General features: G+C 39.3%; 1 protein-coding gene across 1 annotated transcript in view; it reads left to right on the top strand.

The window, feature by feature from the left end:
- Nucleotides 1-9712, top strand: part of trpv4 (transient receptor potential cation channel, subfamily V, member 4) — a 79341-nt gene extending 69629 nt beyond the window's left edge. Inside the window, exons 14-15 of the mRNA XM_069932731.1 lie at nt 1833-1957; nt 6797-9712. Of these exons, the coding sequence (XP_069788832.1) occupies nt 1833-1957; nt 6797-6957 (286 nt within the window). The 3' untranslated portion in view covers nt 6958-9712. The remainder of the gene's footprint in view (nt 1-1832; nt 1958-6796) is intronic.
- Nucleotides 9713-26624: the final 16912 nt, after the last annotated feature.

The following is a 26624-nucleotide window of genomic DNA, read 5'->3' as shown; positions in this document are numbered from 1 at the left end:
GAAGCCAGAGACGGATAGATGCCAGCTATGGCAGGGAGTGCAAGCCATTACAGCCTACAAAGTGAGGGTGAACACTATAGATGGCTGTGATGCTTCATTACCCGATGAGCTGAACAACTTCTACGCCTGCTTTGAGAAGAAGAACCAAACAGTGTCAACTAGAATCCCTGAAAAGGCTGAGGACTCTGTGATATCTGTCTCTGAGGGTGATGTCAGAATATCATTCAAGAGGGTGAACCCTCGCAAGACATCAAGCCCTGATGACATATCTAGCAAGGTACTGAAAATCTGCACCGTCTCTGAGGGTGATGTCAGAATATCATTCAAGAGGGTGAACCCTCGCAAGACATCAAGCCCTGATGACATATCTAGCAAGGTACTGAAAATCTGCACCAACCAAATAGCTGAAGTTTTCATGGACATTTTCAACCTCTCATTGCTGTAGTCAGAGGTTCCCACCTGCTTCAAAAGGGCATCAATCATCCTGGTAACCGAGAAGAGGAGTTGAGCTGCCTCAATGACTACTGCTCAGTAGTACTAACTTCTACTGTGATGAAATGCTTTGAGAGGTTGGTCATGGCTAGAATTAACACACACCTAAGCAAAGGTCTGGACCCACTGAAATTCGCCTATTGTCACAATCACTCCATAGCAGATGCAATATCGCTGGCTCCCTACTCAGCTGTGGATCACCTCAAAAACAGCAATTCATACCTACGGCTGCTCTTCATCGACTACAGCTCAGCCTTCAGCACCCTTATTTCATCAGTGCTGGTCATTAAGCTACAAACTCTAGACCTCTGTACCCAACTCTGCAACCGGATCCTTGATTTCCTCATTGGAAGACCACAGTCAGTACAAATTGGAAACATCTCCACCTCACTGATTATCAATACAGGCGCACCCCAAGGATGCAGGCTTAGCCCATTGCCATGACTGTGTGGCCAGGCACAATTCCAATGCTATCTAAAAGTTTGCTGATGGCACCACAGTTGTCGGCAGAATCACAAACGGCAATGGGGAAGCGTTCAGGAGTGAGATAGATCAGATCTTTGAGTGGTGTTCTACCAATAACCTTGCACTCAACATTAGCAAAACCAAGGAGATAATTGTGGACGTCAGGAGGAAGTCATGGGAACATGAACCAATCTTCATCAAGGGCTCAGTAGTGGAGAAGGTCAAGAACCTCAAATTTCTGTGTGCTAACATCTCCGAGGATCTGTCCTGGAGCCTCCACATTAATGCAATTATGAAGAAGATTCGGTATGTCACCGAAGAGTTGGAAAATTCTACAGGTGTACAGTGGAGAGCATTATGGCTGGTGTATCACTGTCTGGTATGGAGGCACCAATTCTTAGGACAAGAAAAAAACTGCAGAGGGTTGTTAATTCTACCTGCAACATCACAGGCACCAGGCTTCACTATCGAGGACATCTACATGAGGCGGTGTCTTAAAAAAAGCAGCCTCTATTCTAACTCTGCTACCATTGGGGAAAAGGTATAGGAGCCTAAACATGAGCACTCAGCAACACAAGGACAACAACTTCCCCACTGCCATCAGATTCCTGAATAATCAATGAACCAAAGACACTGCCTTACTTTCGTCCACTCTTATTTTTATATTCTTTGTACTGTTGTTGTAAGATGGTTATAATATGAATGTTCACGCCATGATGCTGCCACAAAACACTGAATTTCATGACTTGTTCATGACAATAAATTCTGATTCTGATACAAGGGGAGAAACATGTTACGGGCAGATTTAAATTAAATCTTTAGTGTATTGCCCTTTACAATAACAATGGCATCATCTCCGTCTGTATCTCTTGCAGGGTGGATGAAGTTAACTGGTCTCACTGGAACCAAAATGTTGGGATTATTAATGAAAACCCAGGCAGGAATGATATCTACCAATTCGATGGTGGCTTGACCCAAACCATGGGTCGTCTGCGTCGAGGTGAGCACCGGCTAGTTCAAATTTCTTATCATGTGACTGTACATATACAACTCTACGAAACAGTGATTCTTCGGATCGCGGTGAATACACATACACACATAGTACATAATAATCATAGTTAGATATCAATATTATTTAAAGTAAATATATAAATATTTTGGGATGATTAACCCAGTTACAGGATACTGTTCTGAGTGAAACACGATATGCTGTAGACACTGTGATTGTAGTAAACACACCAAGATGCTGGAGGAACTCGGCCGGTCTTTTCAGCATCTATAGGAGACAAAGATACATTGTTGATGTTTCAGGCCTGAGCCCTTCTTCAGGGAATAAGCTAGAAGCAGGAAATCTCAGAAAGTCTCAGAAATCAGACAATGCTGGTTGGGGGAGGAATCTAGACCAACAAAAGGTGTGAATTGGATATGAGGAGGGACGAGATGTGGAATGGAGAGACAGAGATAGGGAAAGGCAATGGGGAACACGTATTCCCCTCTCTTCACCTCTCCACCTTCTGCAGGCACTGCTCCTTCTGTGACTCCCTTGTCCACTCCTCCCTCCGCACCAGTCGTCCCCTTGGGACCTACCCCTATGAATGCAGGAGATGCTCCACTTGCACCCATACTTCCTCCCTCCCCATCATTCGGGGCCCCAAACAGTCCTTCCAAGTGAGGCAAAATTTCTGCAGGGGTCGTCTACTACATCCGGTGCTCCCGTTGTGGTCTCCTACATTTCGGAGAGACTGAACGCAGACTGGGAGATCACTTTGTTGATCATCTCAGCTCTGTCTGCCGCAATAGTGTAGATCTCCCAGAGGTCACCATTTCATTTCTCCATTCCATTCCCTTGCTGACATACCTGTCCATGGTCTCATGCATTGTTCTAACTGAGACGACTCATAAATTGGTGAAACAGCATCTCATCTTCCAACTGGGCACCCTCCAACCAGACGGCATTAACATCACTTTCGTCAAACTATCTCTCCTTCTTTCCCTTTCTTTGTCTCTCTATTCCATCTCCTTTTGCACAAACGTGATAAATTTTTAACCTCATCCCTTTTCATATCCATTTCACACCTTTTGTTGGTCTAGATTCTTCCCCCAACCAGCATTGTCTGATTTCTGAGATTTCCTGTTTCTGGCTTATTCCTTGAAGAAGGTCTCAGGCCTGGAATATCGACAATATATCTTTGTCTCCTATAGATGCTGAAAAGACCAGCTGAGTTCCTCCAGAATTTTGGTTTGTTTTTACAGGATACTGTTCATCCTAGGGTGGTAAGTTAGCGCAACGCCGTTATAGCGCCAGTGATCGGGACGAGACAAGGGTTCTAACTCTGCGTTGTCTGTAGGGAGTTTGTACGTGCTCCCTGTGACTGTGTAGGTTTTCTCGGAGGACGTTTGTTAATCCACAGTTTTACCTTTGAAAAGAAAGGCCCCACAGGCAAGTGCTTTACCTTGGGTTCAGCATTCAAAGAATTAGCAATGTCAGCGAGACTGCAGTCACATCCACACAATCACAAACCATTCCCCTCCATTCAATTCCACTCTGATCTTCTCCCTTCCACTGGAGAGTTCCATTCCCTGATAAGTTGCCTTCTCTTTTCAGATTCTGGTTAAAGACCACCATTCAAAAACATACTGGGATTGAGGGTAAATTGGGCAACATGGACTTGTAGGCTGAAATGTTACCATGCTGCATGTCTAATTAAAATAAAATCTCACAGCCTGTGAGAAGCTATTTCCCAGCCTGACAGCCCTGATTTTGTTACTCCTGTACCTCTTCTTTGATGGTAGTGGGTCAAAGATGCTGTGTGCTGGATGAAAAGGATCCTCAACAATTCTTTGAGCTCTATTTAAGCAACACTCACTACAAACATATTCAATAAAGGAAGGGGAACCCCAGTGGCCTTTTCGTCCATTTTGATGATCCTTTGTATTGACTTCCGGTCCAATACTTTGCACTACTATACCACACAGTGATGCATCAAGAGAGAGAGGACACTCAATTATGCTCTTGTAAAATGTTCTCACAATTGGGGGCTATATTCTTGCCCTCCTCAACCTCCTTAGGAAGTGTAAGCACTGCTGCACCTTCCTAACTAACGAGGAGGTGCTGTGGGCCCAGTTCTATCAGAAATTGCAAACTTCGAAAATGTCAGGAAAATTTCTGCTCCGGTCAGTGTAAAAACATTGGGATGGAATTTAATGATGCAAATTCCATCCCATAATTTTTTCCACTCATACCCCTACATGATTTTACGGAGTAGCTGCAGTGTAAATTGACCACGGCCACTCCATAAGAAATGAGCCTAATGTTCCCCCTCCGACAAACTCCGCAACGCAAGAATGTGTAAAAGTGCCCCTATGTAAACAACCACATTGGAACACACCGGAGGTAAGTACGCTAATTTGTTTCGGAATAATTCTGAAGTTTCTGTGTAAAAATGCCAAGTGCTGGAGATTCTGCACTTGGATGAGAAACAAAATGCTGGTCAGGATAACGATGACAGAACATCCTGCCATCCAGGTGTTATTTTAGGCTTCATCTCCCTTTTAGTGTGCAGTGTGGCCTGACCCACAGCCTTGCCATAAATAACATATAACTACCATATAACCCGTTTAGTCTCACCCCATCAGAGATATTCCCTTTTGTTCCCACCCACACTTTTATTGCTCTTGGAAACAAAATTATTTTCTCTTTTTTCCCCAGTTTTGTCAAAGGGTTTCAGATCTGGAATGTAAACTCAGTTTCTCTCTTCACATATACAGCCTGTCCTACTGAGAATTTCCAAAACTTTGTGTTTATTTCAGATTTCCAGCTTCTGCCTCTTTTTTTTATTGGAATAGTTGTACAAGCTTTCACCCTGAGAGATAGGATTGGAAACAATGCACACAGGCAACAGGGTTCCCCATTCTACCACAGACGCTCCTGCCTTGAACTAACCTCGTGAGTTTCCTGGGATCAGACAAAGATCCCGTGCTCCTAAAAATCACACCTACAATTGCAACTGGCTGTGCCCATGCTTGAAGTTCCAAAGAGCCTTCATGAATTGACGCCAATGGTAATTTTCAAAATGCAGATGTCATTGATTGCAGTGTTTTTTTGAACATCCTGTAATCTAAATCATTGGATTGCTCAAAAAGAGGACTGCCCTGAGGGAGTGTTTGATTTTCTGTGTGAGGTCTCATACAGCTCCTAAATATAACATAGAGACTGGATGGCATAATTGCCTCAGTCTCCCAAAAATAATGAAGTTCAATACCAAACAAAATAAACTGTTGTTTAAGATTGAACTGGATGTGAAAATAAATGTCTGGATCTTTTTCTTTAAGGACGTGGTCCCCTGCCTACCTCGGGTGAGCCAGGATGAATTAGACTTATAAAGTCAGCCCTTGGCCAACTATAACAGTTTTCATTGTTTTACCATCTATAATGTACTAAAATGTAACAGGGCTCTTCATGAGAATAATCCATTGTAATGGCTATAACTCTCCTTGTTAAAGTTTCAAAAGGCCTGTGCATTTCACTGAAAATGACTCCCTGTAAAACTTGCTTGGACCCCTCGCCTGCTCCAATAAAGCAGTGCAAGAATTCTAAGCAAGAACCTCTTGATTTCGAAGAAACTCTATAATCTGATATGATACTCTCACCTGAAGTTTATTTGCAAATTGAATAAAAACTATGAAAAACTACACTCCCCAAAATACTGTAAAATTGGTAAAAACACAATAATGGAGAATCTCAGCAGGTCAGTGTACTTTATATAGCAAAGATAAAGATAAAGTAACCAACATTTCAGGCTTGGGCCCTTCATCCAGGCGATGAAGGGATGAGTTTCTCCAGCATTGTGTTTTTACCTCAATTATGGTGTCAGCATACATTTGTGTTTTACCCCTGTAAGATTCATAAAGATCATTTGAACCTGAACTATTTAATGTTCTTTGGTTTCTTAATTATATCTTCTTCATGGGCATATGGGAACTCTTTGGTTAAGCAAGTCAGAGGGGTTGATTTGCCTAAAATTTTACACAAGGCCCGCAATGTGCCCGGGCATTCTCGCATCTCACCTCCGGGTCCAGACATAAACGGCTGCCGCCTCCACGAACTGGCTGCCGGCTCAGGCTACAGGCATAGGAAGGTCGTCCCCAACCGTGCTCCATCCGAAGTCGAGACTCACATCCATCCCCAGGCCAGGGCCGCTTCATTGTCCAGGGGAAGGCCGTGGTTGTGGGAACAACGTTGGGTGATGCAACACAGACCCTCTGATGTCATCACACAGACGTGAAGTTCACAGCAAGTCATTCCATCCATCAGTAGCAGTCCTGCGCCTGGGCTGTGACTGCCCTGTCACGTGATGGCCAGCCCCAGCTTATGCACGCTGACATCACAGGGACTGAAAACTGATGCTAGTGGCGTTGCTCCAGCAACGAGCCAGTTCCCAGAGGAGGTTGTGGCCTGTGTCCTGACCCCCGGGTTGGAGGTGAGATGTGCGGCACCCCCAGGCATGAAGGTGCCCAGGCCCAGGACGTGGCAGAGGGAGGCCGCCATCGTTAATTTGTTTATCTTTTTGCTTTCTCTGTCCGATTATTTTAAAAAAAATTATTATTGGTTTGCCTGAATTTTCCCCACTCTTTTATCCATATTTGGGAGGGCAGTTGCCCTCACCCCCTCCTAAATGCTGCACCTTCCCCCCCCCCACCGAGGTCATACACTGATGATCTTCTTCCTCAGTTCAATAGTAATGAGACATTCATTAAATCTATAGATTCTAATAAGTTTGCTCTAATCAAAGTATTAATTGACCTCAATTAATAATCACTCTTACATCTATTCATGCAGACCGCTGGTCAACCGTGGTTCCTCGAGTTGTGGAGCTGAATAAAAGTTATCGACCTGACGATTATGTGGTAGGGATGGAGCACGTTCCAATGGAAAGGAAGTATGGATACAGCAATCTACACCAAAATAACCAGGGGAAGAAGGATGAAACACATATTTAAATCATGGCTTCATTTTTTGACAGACATTGGAAGTGAATTAAAGCCAGAATCAAATCAAACTCAGTAGAGGCTCTAGCATTTACTATTCATTGCTACAGAATGCATCCCGTCCATTTTAGTGAGCTGTATGTATTCCTTGACTGTTCACGGTGTCTTGGAAGTATTCACAGTCCACCTGTGCCAAATTATTTTTTTCTTCCACTCAAACCTCTCTGGAATCAGGAACTGAATGAATCGTGAACTGCTCTAGCCTCATGTGTCCATGTTAGAGTGTAATAGGGGAACAAGTGTTGTGAACAAAGAAATATAAACCGATTCCTTGTTAAGGCTGATCTTTTACATCATACCACTTCGCCCCACTACCAATATCCCTTGATTCCTTCAATGTCTAAATACCCATCAATATATTTCTGAACATATTCACTTACTTCCCTCCAGGCAAAGAGATTTATCCTTGTCTTGTAAACCCTGAGAAAGATTTATGTGTTAAAAAAATTTTATGAGGTCCTCTGTTTTGTAACGTCGGCAGATGTTTGGTGAAGCTGTGGTGATTTTGGTACATTATGGCCATTTTCCCAGAGTTTCTGCTGAAGTTATACTAGGTACTGGACAACAAATTGTTACTGAATGTTTTTATAATGCTGAGTGTAGTTTTTAAATTGGTCATCTGGCGGGCCACTTACTTTGTGATTTTGATTCTTACAATGCATTATATTGATCACTTAAAAGATGTACTGTAATTTATTATATCCAAATGAGGAAGAAGCAAACCTCATGGCATTAGAGCTTCTTTTTTTTTTCTGGGCAAATCCCTGATATTTAAATAAGAGTAGATCCTTTTATCTTTCTTAATTATATGGTTCTGTGGACTATACTTCATTTACTTCACTGGGCACTTGTATGATGCATTAGCATTGCAGAGTTAAAGATGTGACCTTGACAGAGATTCATGGTATCGGCAGCAAATCATTAGGGCAGATGTAATATGATTCAGAAGGATTACTGTGATTCAGATATTTCGCATTCCAGGGGAATTTGAGGCATCTGTTTGAATGAGTTCAAGTTTGGTTTGGTCTCAGAATCAGTTCAAGTCTTTGAGCTCAGGTCAGGCCAGCACTCTTATAAATAGATAGAGCCATGCTTGATGACCAAGCTTTATAAACTGAATTTAATGAAATAGTTTATTGCATGCCGAGATTCTGTGAATAACTTTTGTTTTGCATGCTATCCAGGCAAGTCAGACCATTCACAGTGATGTAGGTAATGCAACAATAAAACAAAATAGGGAAGTATCACAATAAACAAAGGTGCAGGATATTGTGTTAAAGATATAAGTGCAGTTGAACAGTGCAAAACATCATCTTTTATTCATGCGAGGCCTTTTCGAGAATCTGATGATAGCAGGAAAGAAGCTGTCATTGAGTTAGAAACAAGAGGGACTCCTAAAGGACTGACTGGGTAATACACAGGCTCAGATGGGGATGTTGGCGAGGAGCGGGTTGTGTGAGCAACAAAAAAGGTCTGGGTCCTTGTCCTCAGACCAAGTTTGTGTCAGGATTTAATTATGGACCTGAGCTCATTTCTGATTTTTTGGATCTGCAATCTTATACCTGGACAGATGTAAGGTCATTGTACTTTTTGTCTTGTGAATTGTATTCAGGTGGTGAATATTGCCTATGCAATATTAGGAAAGAATAGACTTATTTGAAAGCAGAAATTTCCTTTCAGCCCTTCCCAGAATTGTAGAAGGACCTGCATTGGGACATGGAATATAAAACAATGCTGGAGTTATCCTGATAATTTGATATAAATCTCTTGCATCACAAACTTGTTTGGAGAGTCAAGGATTTTAAAAAAAATACAAATTCCAGACCCCATCAAAGTAAATATTTTTTGTTCATTAAGTCTGCCCAAGTCACTGCTATGGTCTTCGGGATTCAGAACAAACAGGGCAATCATTAGTGTTGGATATATATTTTTTTTACATGTGGTACCACAATGTAGTTGGTTTTAAGCTGAATTGTGGACAGAACAACTGCTGTGTCTTGTTACAGTGTAATGTGCTTGCCATAACTGCTCAACATAGTGGAGCTTCCTACCATTTCATTTCCACCTGCTGAGAAAAGGATTCCTCTCACCAAGTCTTGGCTGTCCTTCGGGGTACAGATGAACTCCAGAGACTGTGCAGAAGTCCTTGCCTTGCTTTCCACTTCCAGGCAGCGCAGGATACATAGGGACAGATGTCAATCACTCTGCATCTGTTTGTTCCACAACAAGCACAACTGTCTGTGGCAGTTTATTTTTAAAAAATAAAGATGTGCTCTTCAACAAAGTATCCATACAGAGAATATCAACGAATTTTTTTTATTTGCATTGTATATAAAATTATGTTACCTGTTTGATAGCTTGATCCTCAGCTTCATAGCAGAGATGCAGTAAAGCCCCTGGTATGCAGCACCTATGGGGATTGGTAGATACCAAATAAGTGAATTTTCCAGTTGCTTGAGGTTGCGTGATTGGTGAACTAAGACCGAGGCATGCCAATTTTAAACGTTGTATTTTTTACCCGTTTATTTTCCGCGATTGTTTTGCCCCTTGCTCGAATTCTGGATAATGGGGGTTTTACTGGATAACGGGGGTTTTATTGGATAACAGAGGTTTGATTGGATAACGGGTTTTACTAGATAACAGGGGTTTTACTGGATAACTGGTGAAAGCTTTATGTAATACTTTGCAATTAAGTTATGGCTGTGCTTCACTTGCTATTCTTTTAACTCACTGGTAAATATTTGTCCTCGTGGCTATAAATCCTAGCAAGGGCTTTGCTGAATGGTCTATTATTCTTTGTTGCTAACTATAACAAAGTGGGGGGGGGGGGGGGATGGAAATGGGAACAAGGGTGGGTGATGCTGGAAGTAGCGATAGAATTTCTTCACAGCTTAAGTGAAAGAAGAGTTGACTGGGGGACACCAAGGCAAGAAGGGCTTTTATCTGCCAAGGTTGAAAACTGCCCAGGTTTGTTCTATCCTCTCCACAAAAGAGCAGGAGAAATCCAACTTGATTAATTATCATTGCACCGTACTGTCAAACATGGACAACCAATTCAAAGTACAAAGTGCACTCTGGTAAGACTGGATTTAATCTTTGGGAAAGTACATGAAACTGACATGTGTTGTATATGGATGCACACGTATGAATGCATCCCTGGAGATCTTTGTAATTTAAAGGAAGATGATTTGTGAATATTGGATGTTAGTCACCTCTGCTTCAGGAACTCAGCTGGTTGAGCAGCAACAGTGGACTAAAAAGAATGACTGAAATTTCAAGCTGAAGCCTTTTATCTGTTCTGGGGAAATGTAGGAGAGATTCAGTGCAAGAGGACAGGGTGTGTCTCCTTCATAGGAGTTCCTCCAGCAGGTTATCTTTTACTCTAGATTCCAGCATCTGGAGTCTCTCCTGGGTCTCCACGTTGGTCCGGGAGTTCTTCAGGGTCATGATGCAAGGCTAACCATCTTGAGCTGCATCATTAATGATCTTGCCTTCATTAAGGCAGATGGTGATTGCTTGCTTGCTTGCTCAGCCCATGTCCACACACAACAAAAACCAAGATGACGTTAAAGCACAGACTAGTTATGATCAGCAAGGCAGTTAGTTGATCATGGGATCCTGAGCCATGATCCTCTTGGAGATTACTATTGAATGGGAAATTGGCTAAACCAGCCATGTTAATACTGAAACTCGAAGAGTAGGTCAAAGGCTGCATTCCTTCCAAACAATAGTCCCTCAATAGTAATTTCTCTTTAGGCTACAAGCCAGGAGTTCATATTTAATACTACCTGGATACAATTGGCGATCCATACCATTCAGGCATTAACATCCTAAACATTCTCTCCTGCCATTGGAGTAGTGAGCAGTAGCAATATGTGCTCACCAAAATTACCCTGGCAACAACCCCAAATCCACAAGCCTTGCCTTGTACAATGAAGGCAAGAGGGACATAGGAAGTCCACTGCTTACAGATTCTCTGTCGTTCCATAGAATATTGACTGGAAAATCTATCACTGTTTCTTTATTATCTCTGGTCCCATCATGGGACAGATTGCAGTGTTTCCATCATGGGACAACAGCTCATCACCAGAAGGGCCATCATCATTGAACAATAAATCTCAGCCTACTCAACAACACCCCACGTCATAAATAGGACAAGTAATCCTTAACCACTCTGCTCAGTCCTTTACACTTGAACTTGGTCCACCACAACTGAACATTGGTAGGGGTGGCGGAGAGAAAGAGCAATGGTGGGGATCCCAATTCATTCCTGCTTCGTTTCTGCTCTTAGGACCAGGGAGAAGTACCCAAGGTGCAGGAACAACATTCGAACCTCAGGTTTTCTCTTGCCCAAAGTCATTCTGTCTGAGGAACAACCAGTCACCAGCAGGGAATGAAATGTGGAGCAACACTGGGCACAATAGTGACAGAAGTTTACTTCACCACAAACTGTTTACATTTTCCTCTTGATATATTTTAGACCAGCATTAAGAAAGTTGCAAATATTTTAAATAGTCTTTTTGTCCTTTGTCATTTGCGGTGGATGACCGCTCCTACTTCAGTTCCGTTGATTTTGAAGCAATGAGGCCATTGTGGGAACTGGAGACCTCTTGCAAACAAAAAAAGAAAGGGCATTGCCTTTCTGCTATTCTGACCAACTGGACAAAGACACATTTGTGAATGATGTAGGCATTTGCAAACTTTACAGTGGACCCCACAACTTAAATTGGTGAGGAAATTGTGTTTAATTTTGACAAATCCATATTAATAACCTCTGCTTCTGAATATATATTCTGGAATACAATGATATTTTGCTGGACTAGTTGTGAGGTTACTTGATAATGTAATGACGAGTTTCATCAAAAGCAAGAGATGGTAATTATATTTAAGTACATCAAGTAGATGAAACATGCCAAGTTTAATTTCAATTAAATGAACTAATTAGATTGTGCTCATTCTTTCCCAGAGACCAAGAGAGAGCATTAGGGTTTAGAATCAGAATTTATGGTCACGAAATCCAGTTATTGCTGCAGCGTCACTGTGCAAACATTCAGATTATGAACCATTTTATAACGAGAGAGAGAAAGGTAGGGGGAGGGGGTAGAGGGTGAAGAGGGAGAGAGGGGGGGAGAAGAGAGGGAGAGAGAGGTAGAGACAGAGAGGAGGCAGACATCGAGAGAGGGGGAGGGGAGCGGTTAAAGAGTGAGAGGGTGCGAGAGAGCGTGCAAGAGAGCATGAAAGCGCAAGAGAGCACGTGAGAGTGTGAGAGAATGTCAGAGCACATGTGAGAGGGAGCGTGTAAGCGAGCGCAAAAGAGTGCGAGAGCGTGTGTGAGAGAGTGCATGGGGGGAGGGGTGGCATGATGGTGTAGGGAGAAGACGTGGAAAAACACCTCCCTCTGGCAGAACTATTCAAACTGATTTTAAAGTTTTTGTACTTTTTTAGAAAATATGAATATATTGTTGATATATTCTGAAAGCAAATATGAGGAAAACAAAAGTACAATCAGTTAAAAAACTGACCTAAACATCTATCAAGTTCAAAAGAACTTGAGCCTACCTTCAAAGTGGAGCCTCTGGAGTCGATTCCTCCTCACCCAAGACCGCAACGGCTGTCCCTGGGTAAGATTCATTCGACTCCGTCGTCGACTTCACACAGCATTGCAGAAGATGGCGCCGATGCCCTAAGACCTCCTCCTCTGGATCATGAGGAGCAATTGCTCATGTGCGAAGTACATCGAGTGCGGCCCAGGTTGAGGGGGGACCCGACTTTTCTTGGCCTAGCAATGCTAGGCTGACAGGAGGGGTGATCCAAACCTGCAGCCGGACTGAAATGCCATCTGCATCAATGGAGGAGGAAGATGGTGACATTGAAGGGGGACTGGAAGAAGAAGAAATCTATCCAGGTTCAGAGGAGGAAAAGACTGTTATATACAAGGGTAGGTCCATATCTAAACAGGTTTTAACAAAGTTTAAATTTGACCCTCATTACCCAGATCCACCATCACAAGTTGATATATCTAAACAGTTAGAAAATTTGGCAACTCAGATGGGTCAAGGTTTTTAATCTATGAAGGAACAACTTGCTGATATGAAGGGGGAGATATCATCTATTAAGTTGGATGTGGCAAAGTGTGTGAAAATGGTGGACAAGATGCAAGATAAATTTAAGATTGAAGAAGATTTTCATGGCCATAAGGAACATTGTAAGGAAAAGATGGGTCAGATGGAGGATTCATTCACTGTTTGGGAAAGTCAGAGAAATGATTTATTGAAGAAAATTGATGCGTTGGAGAATCAAAGTTGAAGGAATAATATTAAAATTCTTGGGCTTCCGGAGATTTTGAAGGCCTAGATCAGGTTCAATTTTTCCAGAAGTGGATTCCTGAAGTTTTGGGGAAAGAATATTTTCTGAATGGTTTGGAATTGGACAGAGCTCATCGAGCGTTAAGAAGGAAACCTCTTCCAGGTCAAGCTCCACATTCTATCTGGATTAGATATTTATGCTCTCAAGATAGAGAGTTGATTTTAAGAGCTGCAGTTCAAAATGTGAGAAGTAATCAAGGTCCCCTGGTAGTTAATAATTTTTTTAATGCTGATTTGAGTCAAGCTGTTATTAAATTACGTAAAAGCTGTTTTGTGGAAGAAAGGATATAAATTTACTTTTTGGTATTCTGCTGTTTTTTATGGAGACTTTCAATCTCAGATCTTTAGTGATTCTCTACTGGATAATAAACAGATGAAAAGTCAAGAAAACTTTTTCCAACAGTCTGTTCCAGTTCAAAAGGAGAAGAATGAAGGGTGAGAGAAGGAATCTCAGCAATTGATTGATATTGATATCGACGATGATCAAGTCAATGGAGATCTGGAGGAAGCTTATCATACTTGAAATGATTTGTTGATTATTATTTTTTTCTGTTCGGGAGGGTGGTTTGACTTCTGACCCTTCCAAAGCCATCGGCCACTTTGTGGTATTGGTCACTCCTGCATAATTGGGGGGGGGGGGAATACTGTAGTACAGTATTAATGTTTTTTTGGGTTTATATATAGGGTTTTATTCTTTTCTTTTTCTTTTGAGGAGATTATTTAGTCTTTTTTGTGTGGTTACCATGGAGAGGAGTTTCATCATGTGTGGTGAGGTGGGTTTTGAAATTAATTGTAATGATGGTTAATTTAAATTTTGCTACTTTTAATGTTAACAGGCTTAATAATCCAATTAAGAAAAAAGAGTATTGGTTATATTAAAAAAATTGAAGGTTGATGTTGCATTTTTGCAAGAAACACATTTGATTGAGAAGGAACATCAGAAATTAAAAAGAGATTGGGTTGGACAAGTTATAGTGTCTTCGTTTAATTTGAAAGCAAGAGGTGTAGCTATTTTGATTAATAAAAGTTATCTTTTAAATTGGAATCAGTTATTGAGTCAGTTGGTAGACTTTTAATTGTTAATTATAATTTTTTTTCTGTATCTTGGATTTCAATGAATATTTATGCTCCTAATATAGAAGATGAGAAATTTATGTTGGATTCTTTTAATTTAAATCAAGCATATGAAAAAATTATGGTAGGAGGTAATTTTAATTGTTGTTTGGATCCATTATTAGATAAATCTCCAAAAACAGTCATTAGGACTAAAATGGCTAAACAATTGACGGTGTTAATGAAAGATATGAATTTAGGATTTAATCTCCTCCATATATCGACTAAAGAGAAAGATTTTTTGTTTTATTCATTTCGACATGATTCTTATTCTGGAACAGATTATTTTTGGTATCAGCACAATTGCAAGGCTGGGTATTGAAGGCTGATTATAAGGGTAGGATTTTGTCTGATCATTCTTTGTTATTAATAGCATGTACTGGTTCAGAGAGAATTGATAATATATATTGATGGAGATTTAATTCTTTGTTGTTGAAAAATGTCAAATTTTGTAATTTTATAAGAGATCAAATACAACTTTCATGGGATGCTGATGTAATTAAATTAGAGAAGGAGATAGAGATATTAGAAAAAGATTTACAGCAAAATTCAACGGAGGTTAAGAAAATTCGTTTAACTAATGAAGTAACGGTATAATTCGTTACAAATATAAATTTGAGAAATTACAGAGAACTAGACAAAGGTATTATGAATTAGGGGAAAGAGCTCATAAAGTATTAGCTTGGAAGTTAAAAATTGAACCAGCTTCTAGAACAATAAATGCTATGAGAGATGAATCAATGATTACATATAAACCTCAGGAAATTAATGACATGTTTTTTAGAAAGTTTTATGAAAAATTGTATACTTCTGAAGTAGTGGAGGATGAGGTTAAAACTGAATTTTTTTTAATCTGATTTGGATTTACTGTCTTTGAGTGGTAAGGATATTAAAGATCTGGATACTTCTTTTACTGCTAAAGAAGTAATAGATGCACTTCGATCCACGCCAAATGGGAAGTCTCCAGGGGATGATAGCTTTACTTCTGAGTTTTATAAAATTTTTCAGGATTTATTCATTCCCTTATTGATGAAAGTATTGAAACAGGCGATGGAGGTTCATTCTTTTCCAGATTCTTTTTCTCAAGCAATTATTACAGTTATTCTTAAGAAAGAAAGGGACCTATTGAAAGCTGGGTCTTATAGACCAATTTCATTATTAAATGTTGATTATAAAATTGTAGCAAAGGTTCTGGCTAATAAGTTGACTAAATATTTACTAGATTTAGTTTATTTAGGGCAGGTGGGTTTTATTAAAAATCGTTATTCAGCAGATAATATTGTGAAGTTGATTTCTTTGATTAATATTTCTCAGGAGGGATCAAACCTACTAATGGTTATTTCGTTGGATGCAGAAAAGGCCTTTGAAAGAATAGAGTGGAGTGTTTTATTTAAAGTTTTAGAGAAATTTAAATTAGGCCCCTTTTTTATTGGTTGGATTAAGGCCTTGTATAGAAATCCTACTGCTAGAGTTGTGACAAATGGACAATTAGCTTTACCTTTTATGTTGACCAGATCGACTAGACAAAGCTGTCCTTTGTCACCAGCTCTATTTTCATTAGTTATTGAACCTTTGGCTCAGGTGATTAGACAAGATAATAATATTAAAGGTATTAAGGTAAAATCTGATGAATTTAAAATTAACTTGTTTGCAGATGATGTTTTTATATATTTAACAGGACCTCTGAATTCTTTGAGGAGTTTACAGGATAGATTAGAAGAGTATGGTGAGATATCAGGTTATAAAAGTAATTGGGAAAAGAATGAGGTTATGTCATTATCTGAAATGGATTATTCTTCATGTAGACATATTGTGAAATGTAAATGGTCGGATCAGGTTAAATATTTAGATGTTAAGGTAGATTGTAATTATAGTCATTTATATGAATTAAATTATTTACCATTATTGTCTAAAACTAAATATGATTTTAATCGATGGAATGATTACATTAATAGGAAGAGTTAATTGTATTAAAATGAATATTTTTCCTCGAATTCAATATTTGTTTCAATCTATTCCTCGTAAGATTCCTCAAAATATTTTAAGGATTTAAATGCCTTGGTGAGGAAATTTTTATGGAAGGATAAAATGGTAATGGTATCTTTAAAAAATGTAACTTGGAAATATGAATTAGGAGGTTTGCAACTGCCTAATTTTCAAAATTAATATGATACGGTGCAATTGTAATTTATTAATAAGATGTTTGAAATAGATAAACCTTTGAATTATCTCGAATTGGTGAGAAGAGGATGGATCAATTTACTTATAGATGGAATCCTAGGTTATTGAGTAGTTATAATTTAACTGTTATGAAACATTTAATGGATTTATGGTATAAAAAAATGAAGTTATAGGTACTCAAGGTAAGATTTCAAGTAAAATTCCTTTGTATCAAACTAAGCTTTTCCCTTTTACACTTAATAATCAGCTTTTGAAATTATGGGATCAAAAGAGTATTAAATTGAATCAAGATTGTTATGAAGCAGAATATTTTATTTATTTTCAAAGAATGAAAGAAATATAATATATCATCAAATACTATTTTTTCTTATTATCAAATTACAGCTTTATTGTTGGAGAATTTTGGGCATACTTTACGGTTACCTAGATGGTCTAAGTTTGAAATTTTACTTACTGAGTGGTAAGAAGTGATTTATAACTGAGATGTATGCTTTATTACAGAATAAAATGCCTAAGTTAGATTTACATAAATCTAGATTGAAATGGGAGGATTTAGGTATACTTATTCCTCAGGATGATTGGATGAATTCATGCAGGATTAGTATGACTAAAATTATAAATGTAAGGTATTGATTAGTTGATTATAATTTTATTCATCAATTATATTTAACTCTGGAAAAATTATGGAGATATAATTTTATCTCCAGATTTATGTTTTAGATGTCATGAGAATGTAGGTCTTTTTTTACACTCTACTTGGTCGTGTGAAAAAATGAAACTTTTTTGGAATAGACTTAAGGAATTTTGAGAAGTTATTCTGAAAGTGAAATTTTCATTAGATCCTTTAGAATTAAAATTAAATAGTTTTGAGATTGGCATTAGCTGTGGCTAGAAAATGTCTGGCAATTACTTGGAAAAATGAGACTGATTTGGGTATTCAGAGATGGCAAATGGAGTTGAGGTCTTGTATTCCATTGGAGGAGAAGATATATAACTTCAGTGATAATTATCTTTTTTATTGTAAAACTTGGAGTCCTTATTTGGATGATAGGGGTTGAATAGTGAAATCTCCTCACCTAACAGTAGTGGTGTTACTCCAAACCATGGTAATTAACTGATGGATTTTGTTGTGGGTGATCTCCTCCTTGTTTTTCTATCTTCATTAGGGGTAGGTTAGATGGGGGTGGGTTGGAGGTTTTAGGGGGTTAGTTTAAAATAACGTATGTATTTTTAAAATTGTTTTTAAGTTTTATTCATGAATTGTATGTTTCAATGTATGCACCATGATTCAATAAATAAAATTTTCAAAAAGTGTTTTAGAGAAAATATGTTTGAGTGAATGAGACTGTGAGAGTCAGTGAGTGCGTGAGAGATCAAATGCTAGAAAGAGAAAGTGTGTGAGAGTGTGAACGAGAGTGGGAGAGAGCATGAGGGAGAGACAGTATGTATGAGAGTGTGAGGGATCAAATTCTAGTGAGAGAGCGAGTGAGATTAAATGCTAGAAAGAGTGAGAGAAAATGAGTGAGGCATTGTGTGAGAGTGTGAAAGAGAGTGAGAGAGTGAGTGCGTGATAGTGAGGAAGTCGGAGAGAGTGCATGAGTGTGAACGAGAGAGCGCAAGGGTGAGAGTGAGAGTTGGTGAGTGAAAGAGAGATACAATGTGTGATAGAGAGTGTGTGAGAGCGAGAGAGGGTGAGTGCGTGTGACAGTGTGAGAGAGGGAATGCATGAGAGAGCATGAGAGATTGAATGTACTAGAGAGAGTAAGAGAGAGGCAGTGTAAGAGTTAGTGAGGGAGAGTGTGTGATAGAGACCGTGTGGATTGTGTGTGAAGAGTATGTGAGACTGAGAGTGTGTGTGTGCTTGAGATTTAGGAGAGATCGAATGTGAGAGAATGAATGAGAGTGTGAGAGTGTGAAAGAGAGAGGGAATGAGATGGAGAGAGACAGAGTAAGAGTGTGTGAGAGATCAAATGAGCTAGAGTGCAAGGGAAAGGGAGAGTGTCGAAAGTGGGTGAGTGAGAGTGTGTGACCAGGTGTAAGAGGGAGAGTGTGTGTGAGAGATCGAATGTGCTAGAGAGAGAGAAAAAGTGTGAGAGTTTGTGAGTGTAAGTGAGTGAGAGTGCGAGAGATTGAATGTGTGAGGGTGAGTACATGTGAGGGAGGGTGTGTGAAAAGAGTGCGTGTGATTGAGAGTGTGTGACAGCGCGAAAGAGAGCAAGAGTGAGTGCGTGATAGAGCATGAGGGATCAAATGTGCTAGAGTGAGAGAGTGGGAGTGAGAGAATGTGTGAGAGATCGAATGTGCTAGAGAGTGCGAGAAAGGAGAGGAGAGGGAGGAAAGAGGGAGGGTAAGGGAGGTAAGCAGGAGGGGTGAGAGAGAGGGGGAGGGGGAGAGTGGAGTGGAGGGGTAGAGAGAGAAAGATGGAGGGCTGAGCAAGGGGGTAGACATGTGCACTTACACAATGAGGACTCAGAGACTCGGGTGCTTTTCTCATTCTTTAATACCATCAGACTAACATGGCTACTGATATACAGAGATATATACGTGGGGGGGGGGGGTGACATCATGACTTGGTTGTCATGCTGTACAGCAGGGCAGGCTTATACCCAACACTCTTCCCCCATTGTGTAATAAATGTTGAATGGGCCCCTTCTCCCTACCATTACTATACCGAGCCTTTGACCACTAGTGAGAATTTGGGCACATACACTGAATGACTAAAATACAGAAAGAAACTTAATAATAATTATGGAACATAGTCCTTAAAGGGCTTGGGTGGTCTACTTTCTCTCTTGGACCTCCTCAGTGTGGCATCACACCGGCAATTGAATCTAATGGTAGTGGGGAAGAAGCTGACCCTATGCCGCTGAGTGCTCGTCTTTAGGCATGAGTGAAATAAGATTTTTAAGTTGGTACAATTCAAATCAGGCTTTTGCTAGGAGGAAAATGTTTAGAGGTTGGGTATTCAAACTTAGAACTTGCAATTAATACTGAAAATGTTGAGTATGGTGCATTGATGGTTGTCATATTGGACCAGCAATTCAAGAGATGGTCCAATCCTGTTAGGAGAGGTTATAAAATTAATTCATCAAATCTGGTAACATGAAAACAAAGGCTGCCGAGTTAGTTAGAAAATTCAAATGGACATTAATATTCCTCATGGCAGGTGAAGCACCATTGCTCATTAACAACCTTACCAATAAAGCCAGATTCTGACCATAAAGGGTCTTTTCTTCTTCCCCCAACATTACACCCATCTCACAATTTGATGTTTCAAAATCACACAATGTAATAAAGGTACACATATGACACACTTTGAATGATTAGCAAGAGTATCTCTGTTGGTGACTGTGATGTTGCTCAATGAACAGTAAGTTTCTATAATTCAACAACAATGGTCCAGATGTAGATCACCTTATTCGAGGTAATCTGTATGGCGATGCATCACTGACTTCTAGGAACCAGTAAACTTTCAGTTAATGAGTGAGAAACCATTCACATTCATTTCTGCTGATGCATTGATCACTTGAAACAAAAATACCAGATGATGCGAAGGTTCACAATCATGGGAAAATATTCCAGCAAAGTAAAATAACTGAAGGTCTCTTAAAAGCAAAACAGTGTAAAAGCTGAAAATTTAAAATAAGAAAATGAAAGTACTGGAAATACTCAATGGGCTGGGCAGGGCAGCCAGCATTGGTGGAAAAGAGTAACATTTTGGGTCCATGATCTTTTTCTGTTTGTTGATTTATACAAGATCCAATAGTAGTAATATTTTGACTAATGATGCACAATGGGTGTTTTCATTGATTAAATTACTCTTCCCTCTTTAAAAGGATTAATTAAAAAACGAATGGTGACTGGATTCTGCTGTGGAGACAGCTGCCCGGCAGATGGCGCTATGGTACAGCCTGTCCAATTCCTCACTGAAAGTTGAAGGAGAATACAGCAACAATTTCCGTGTGCTCTGTCAGTGTATAAAAGTTGTTAAATTAAGCAGAAAACATAAAATGATCTTAAAATTGTTCAAATTAGGGAAATGTGAAAAAGACATTCCCAAAAACTGATTTAGCAGGCTGAAATTAATCTCCCGCTTTATCAGTTAACATATTATTCTATACTGCAAAAGTACATTATTCTCCCATTATGCACAAATAATTGCACCAAATATTAATAGTATGCATACAAACCCTCTAAAGCAATAGTTTGAAGTAGATTCTGAATTGAACTGCTTCACACATTATCGTGATTCTCAAATGATTAAAAATCAAACACAAAAGTCTGCAGGACACTGATCATGGTTGAAGGAAAAACACAAATGCTGAAGAAACTCAGCAGGTCAAACAGTGTCCTTTATATAGCAAAGATAAAGATATATAACCAACGATTCGGGCCAGAGCCCTTCATCAAGGTAAGAGACGATTAAGAGCATAACTGCACGCTCTCAAACATAATAATCGAAATTACAGCAAGCACTTGAGCTAATTGTTCCCTTTGACCCTGGCTATAAGCACATGGACTTTAGGATTTCCCAGTTCAGGTCTGCAGGTCCTTCCCTGACATCAGCAGAGTGGTAAACAGCTTTACAGAGACAAAGACAATAATCCCTGCAGTTGTCTTGCACATACTCATCTGGCATCAAGGCAGGGCCAGCTGTAATTGTTGGTGACAGATTACAAACAAGCAGATAAACTGTTTTCCTGTTCAAAAAGAATTTGCACATCTTTAATACAAGAAAGCATTCAAATATATATGATAGGAAAGAAATTAACCGGTGGTAGATGCTTCAGGAACGTTTCCTAAAGAAAGGGTGATACTGGGTTGTGAAGCCCTATTTGCTGCAAGATGCAGATTTGAGGAGTTTTCAAAGAGTGAAGTCACATTAATTGAAAACACGTGTTATCCAATAAGTGAAACCAGCAGGGAGGCTGCACAGTAGGACAGGACTTAAACTTTTTCTGATGATGACAGGTTATCCCAAAGGTCAAAGAATTGAGCAGCCTCCAAAGACTTGTAATGATCAGAATATTCATTTTCCTCCTGTATTCCTTCTAACTACAGGATTGAGCATCCGTAGAATCTCCTGAATGGTTTAGGAGTAGGTAGCTATCATAGAAATATGAACAATGTTTCAATTCCCATCAGCACCAGTAAATTTGATAGAAATTTGTGCCAAAGATTAGTTTAATAGCAGTATTCACATCACCTTTAACTTACCTGCAATCTCCCTCCCCTAATTCAACAACTTCATCTATATTTCATGCCATAGCTAATTAGCTATCAGAAAGAAAAAAAATCTAGCGAAGTCCAAGGGCAATCTGCATGCTTGCTTTCATGGCTCTGTCTGGATTTACACACTGATAAACAGAATACTTAACATTAACAATAGCTATTTATTGGTATTTCCATGCTGAGTCTTCCCACAGTTGTCATGCTGGAATAATAGATCAGAAGCCCAAAGGCATGCAGGGCAAAACTGTTAGCTTTACGGACACATTATGCATCAATTCAAATATTTAATTCCTTCATCACTGGGACTCGATGGCTATTCTGTCAGCACCTTCTCAAACCTGGGACCTCAACCAATGTGAACAAAGGAATCAAGTGCATTAACCATTGTTTATAGGTAACTTGGCTTGGAAATATTAGCGCTCCACACTTGCTGTTGGTGTAAACCCTGGAAGCCACTCCTCACCACATTGTGGGAGGACTTTCTCCACTAGGAATCCAGTATCTTCTCAGGGGCAATTTGAGAAACTATAAATGTTGAGCTTGCCAGTTGTGCTCAGATCCCCAAAAGTACATTTCCTATTGCAGTACTCTTCCTAAAAATACAACTCAAAACCCTCATGAATGCAAGCTGTTGTGTGAACCCAATGCCCAATCATTTCCAGTGTCTGCTGCACTTCATTTTCTCAGCCATGTTGGAAGATAAAATTAACAGGTTGCATTCAAACTGTGCTAAAGGATGAATTATGGGGATGTCATGTGATGCTCTAGGGTTAGGACGTGGAACCTAACCCTTTTTGGCAAACTGTTAAAAAGTTAGGTTATGTAATGTTCTGATTGATTAAAAGTTGCTTTAAATACATATACATCTTTAAACATGTCTCCTAACAAAAAAAAAGCTGCTGCTGCCTTACTTGGTGCCCGATGCAACGAGAAGACAAGAAGAGAAGTAAGGTCTATTGTTGGTGAGAAGCAGGGAGCTAGCATCCAAGCTAGTCCCCGGGTGAGTGATCCTTACGAAGGGCCTTCTTTCAACATCACTCTCCTGCAGTGACGGGGAGATGGCATCCAAGAAGAAGAATCCGGAAGCGATGTGTGTACGCACGAACAATGGAGGCCTTCAGTGACGCCATCAGAAGACGACTCGGGCTCACAGACATCTAGCAATGAAAAGGATGAAGACCAAGAAGGAGAGCAGCAGCAGGAAGAAGAAGTGGTAAAGAGAAAAGGAACTAGAATTGCAGAAACTAAATTCAAGACTAAGGCTAAAGATAGATCAAACATTGAATTATGGACAAATACAAAGGGAGAAATAAATAAAGTGTTAGAATCTGTCAATAAAATGAAGAAACTTTCACTCTTATCCCAATTAATTTTATAACCTGATATTTTACCACATTCTTTCAATCTCATACACTATGAACGCAAAGAATTCATAGGATCTGTTATGTAAATAAAAGCATCATCAGCAAATAAATTAATCTTAAATTCCTCACTGCCAACTTTAATTCCTTTAATATTAATATCTTGTCTTATTAATTGCACTAAGAGTTTAATTGCTAAAACAAATAAAGCTGGAGATAATGGACATCCTTATCTAGTTAATGGAAAAACAGAAGAGATTTGTCCATTGGTCACAACTTTATCAGAAGTATGTTTATATAAAATTTTAATGCAATTGAGAAATACTGATCCAAATCCAAATTTTTCTAACATAAATAATTCCTTCTAATCTGCAAAAGCCTTAGCAACATCTAAAGATAAAGCCATAGCCAAATCTGATTTCTTTTGAGACATTTCAATTAAACTAATTAATTTAGCAATATTGTCTGCAGTGTCATTTTTTTAAACAAAACCTGATTTATCCATATAAATTTCAGTAAATATTTAGTCAATTTATTCGCTAAAACTTTAGCTATAATTTTATAATCAACATTTAACAACAAAATTGGTCTGTAAGATTCAGTTTTAAATAAATTTTTATATTTCTTAGGTATAACAGTTATAATTGCATTCAAAAGAGATTCTGGCAAAGAATGGGTTTCCATTGCTTGTTTCAATACCTCCATTAAGGGAGGTAATATCAAATCCTTAAATAAAATTCTGATGGAAAACCATCCTCCCCTTGAGATTTACCACTTTGGAGGAATCATATGATGGAGTAGTGGCCGGTCGGGAAAACCAGCCCTCTCCAGGAAAATAGTAAAAAAAGTTAGGAAAAAGCAAAGCATAACAGAAATAGAGTAGAAGAAATAGAAGATAAAGAGAAGTGAAAGAAGATGGCTTCCAAGAAGGAGAAAGTAAGAACAGCTGGAAAAAAAAGAAGTAAAAAAGTCACCAGAGAAGGAAGAAGGCCTTACCTGCAGGAAGGAACAGGATGCTGTGGTGACGAGCAGTGCCCGACCCTTGAGGTCAGTATCTACCCTACAGAGTCGCGACCCACCAGCCGGTACACTACAAAAATGGCTCTCGGAGCCAAAAGGTTTGGCAAACGAAAGAGGACACCGGTGGGAGGGGGGCTCAGCAGAGGAGCGGGTTGTCACAGACCGAGCAGCTGAGAGATGCCCGACACCAGGGCTCTCAGCTGGAGGATAAGGAATACAACAGAAGAGGGTGCGTCGAAACAGACGTGGAAGACAGACGGAGGGAAGATCGACAAGAAGACCAATGTCAAGAACCACAACAGATGAGCAACCCAAGAGGGGAGGAACAGCAACAAGAGGCCCAGCAAGAAGAGGCCAGACAAAGAGATACAAGCAGCTCATCAGGAAAAACAGAAGAGACACAGACACAAAGAAGAGAAGAAGACACAAACACAGATACAGACACAGAAGAAGAGCAAGATCTTCACAGAGAAATAGAAGGTAAAACTGATGAACAGAATATAGATAGTCTTTTTTGAAGAACAAATGAGATCATTAAAAGAATGGTTATCAATAGAGTTTAATGAAATTAAAAGAAAAATGAAAAGAACAGAAGATAAAATGCAAAGCTTAGAACTGGTAATGACAGAAATAGGGAAAAGAGTAGAGAATGTGGAAGAGCGGGAAACAGCTGCAGAAATGGAAGTAAATGACTTAAGAGAAAAATTGGAAGAAAGTGACAAAAAAATTAAAGAGACACAAGAGTTGTTATCTCAGAAAATTGATATGTTGGAAAATTATAGTAGGCAAAACAACATAAAAATAGTGGGCCTGAAGGAGGGTGAAGAAGGCAAAGATATGAAGGAATTTATAAAAGGATGGATCCCGAAGGTCCTGGGAATGATAGAAACGCAGGAAGAAATGGAAATAGAAAGGGCACATAGAGCATTAGCTCTGAAACCACAGGCACATCAAAAATCAAGATCCATCTTAGTAAAATTTTTGAGATACATGACAAGAGAAAATATTCTGGAACGGGCAAGGAATAAAATTAGAGAAGATAATAAACCATTGGAATACAAGGGTCAAAAATATTTTTTTACCTAGACATAAGTTTTGAACTCTTAAAGAGGAAGAAGGAATTTAATACAGCGAAATCAACTGTTTTGAAAAAAGGTTACAAATTCATATTAAGACATCCAGCCGTGCTTAAAATATTTATACCCAGGGAGCAAAACAGACTGTTCTCGGATCCAGAGAAAGCGCAAGAATTCGTGGAACGTTTGCAGGACAGGAGAAGAGATGAAGAGATGTAACAAGAATGAAGAACGGCGATAAAGTATATATAAGGATGTAAAAACAATGTATATGTAAAGAACTAAAGAGGGAAAAAAGAAGGGAAGGAAGGGAGTAAGGGGAAAAAAGAAGAGAGAGATTTTTGTTATATGTGTTTAAAAAAAGTGTTTTCTGGAGAGGGCTGGGTGGAGGGGGAGTAACCGACACTGCAAAATCAGTTGACGCTGCGAACAAGATCGCAACCCAAATGAAAAGGGGAGTTGTGGTTGCCCGGCAAGGGGTATGGGGCAACTCAGAGAGGGGGGGATGACTTTTGGGGGGAGTTAAGGTATTAGTGGATGTGGGAACTGCAGGGGTACTTTCTGTCTTAAATGTGTTGTCGTATATTAAGTCTAATAAGAGAAAACTAAGAGATGAAAATGGGGAAAAGGGGGATGGAGGTGAAAAAGAAGTGGAAAAGAGATGTATGCAAGATATAAGTTGGCCATGTTGAACTATATGACTATAAACATTAATGAAATAAATAACCAAATTAAAAGGAAGAGGCTACTAAATTTATTGAAGAAGGAAAAAATAGATATAGCATTTGTGCAGGAAATGCATCTAACTGAAGCAGAACATAACAAACTAAAGAGAGACTGGGTAGGACACGTAACGGCAGCATCCTATAATTCAAAAGCTATAGGTGTAGCCACACTAGTTAACAGAAATAATCCAATCAAAATAGAGGAGGAAATAATAGATCCAGCAGGGAGGTATGTAATGATAAAGTGTCAGATCTACTTAGAATTTTGGAATTTGCTCAATATATATGCACCTAACGAGGAAGATCAAAAGTTTATGCAGGATAATTTTTTGAAGATTGCAGACACACAAGGAAATATATTGATAGGAGGGGATTTTAACCTTAATTTGGACCCAATGTTAGATAAAACTAGACAAAAGACGAGTAAAAATAATAAAGTAGCCAAATGTATGGTTAAATCAATGCAGGAAATTAAACTTATGGATATATGGAGGAGACAACAGCCAAGAGAGAAGGAATATTCATATTATTCGAGTAGGCACAAAA

Source organism: Narcine bancroftii, chromosome 4 (genome assembly GCF_036971445.1).
Source record: "Narcine bancroftii isolate sNarBan1 chromosome 4, sNarBan1.hap1, whole genome shotgun sequence".
In the NCBI taxonomy this organism is placed as follows: Eukaryota; Metazoa; Chordata; class Chondrichthyes; order Torpediniformes; family Narcinidae; genus Narcine; species Narcine bancroftii.
The sequence above is the reverse complement of the archived record's forward strand: the minus strand, read 5'-3'. Positions and strand labels throughout refer to the sequence as shown.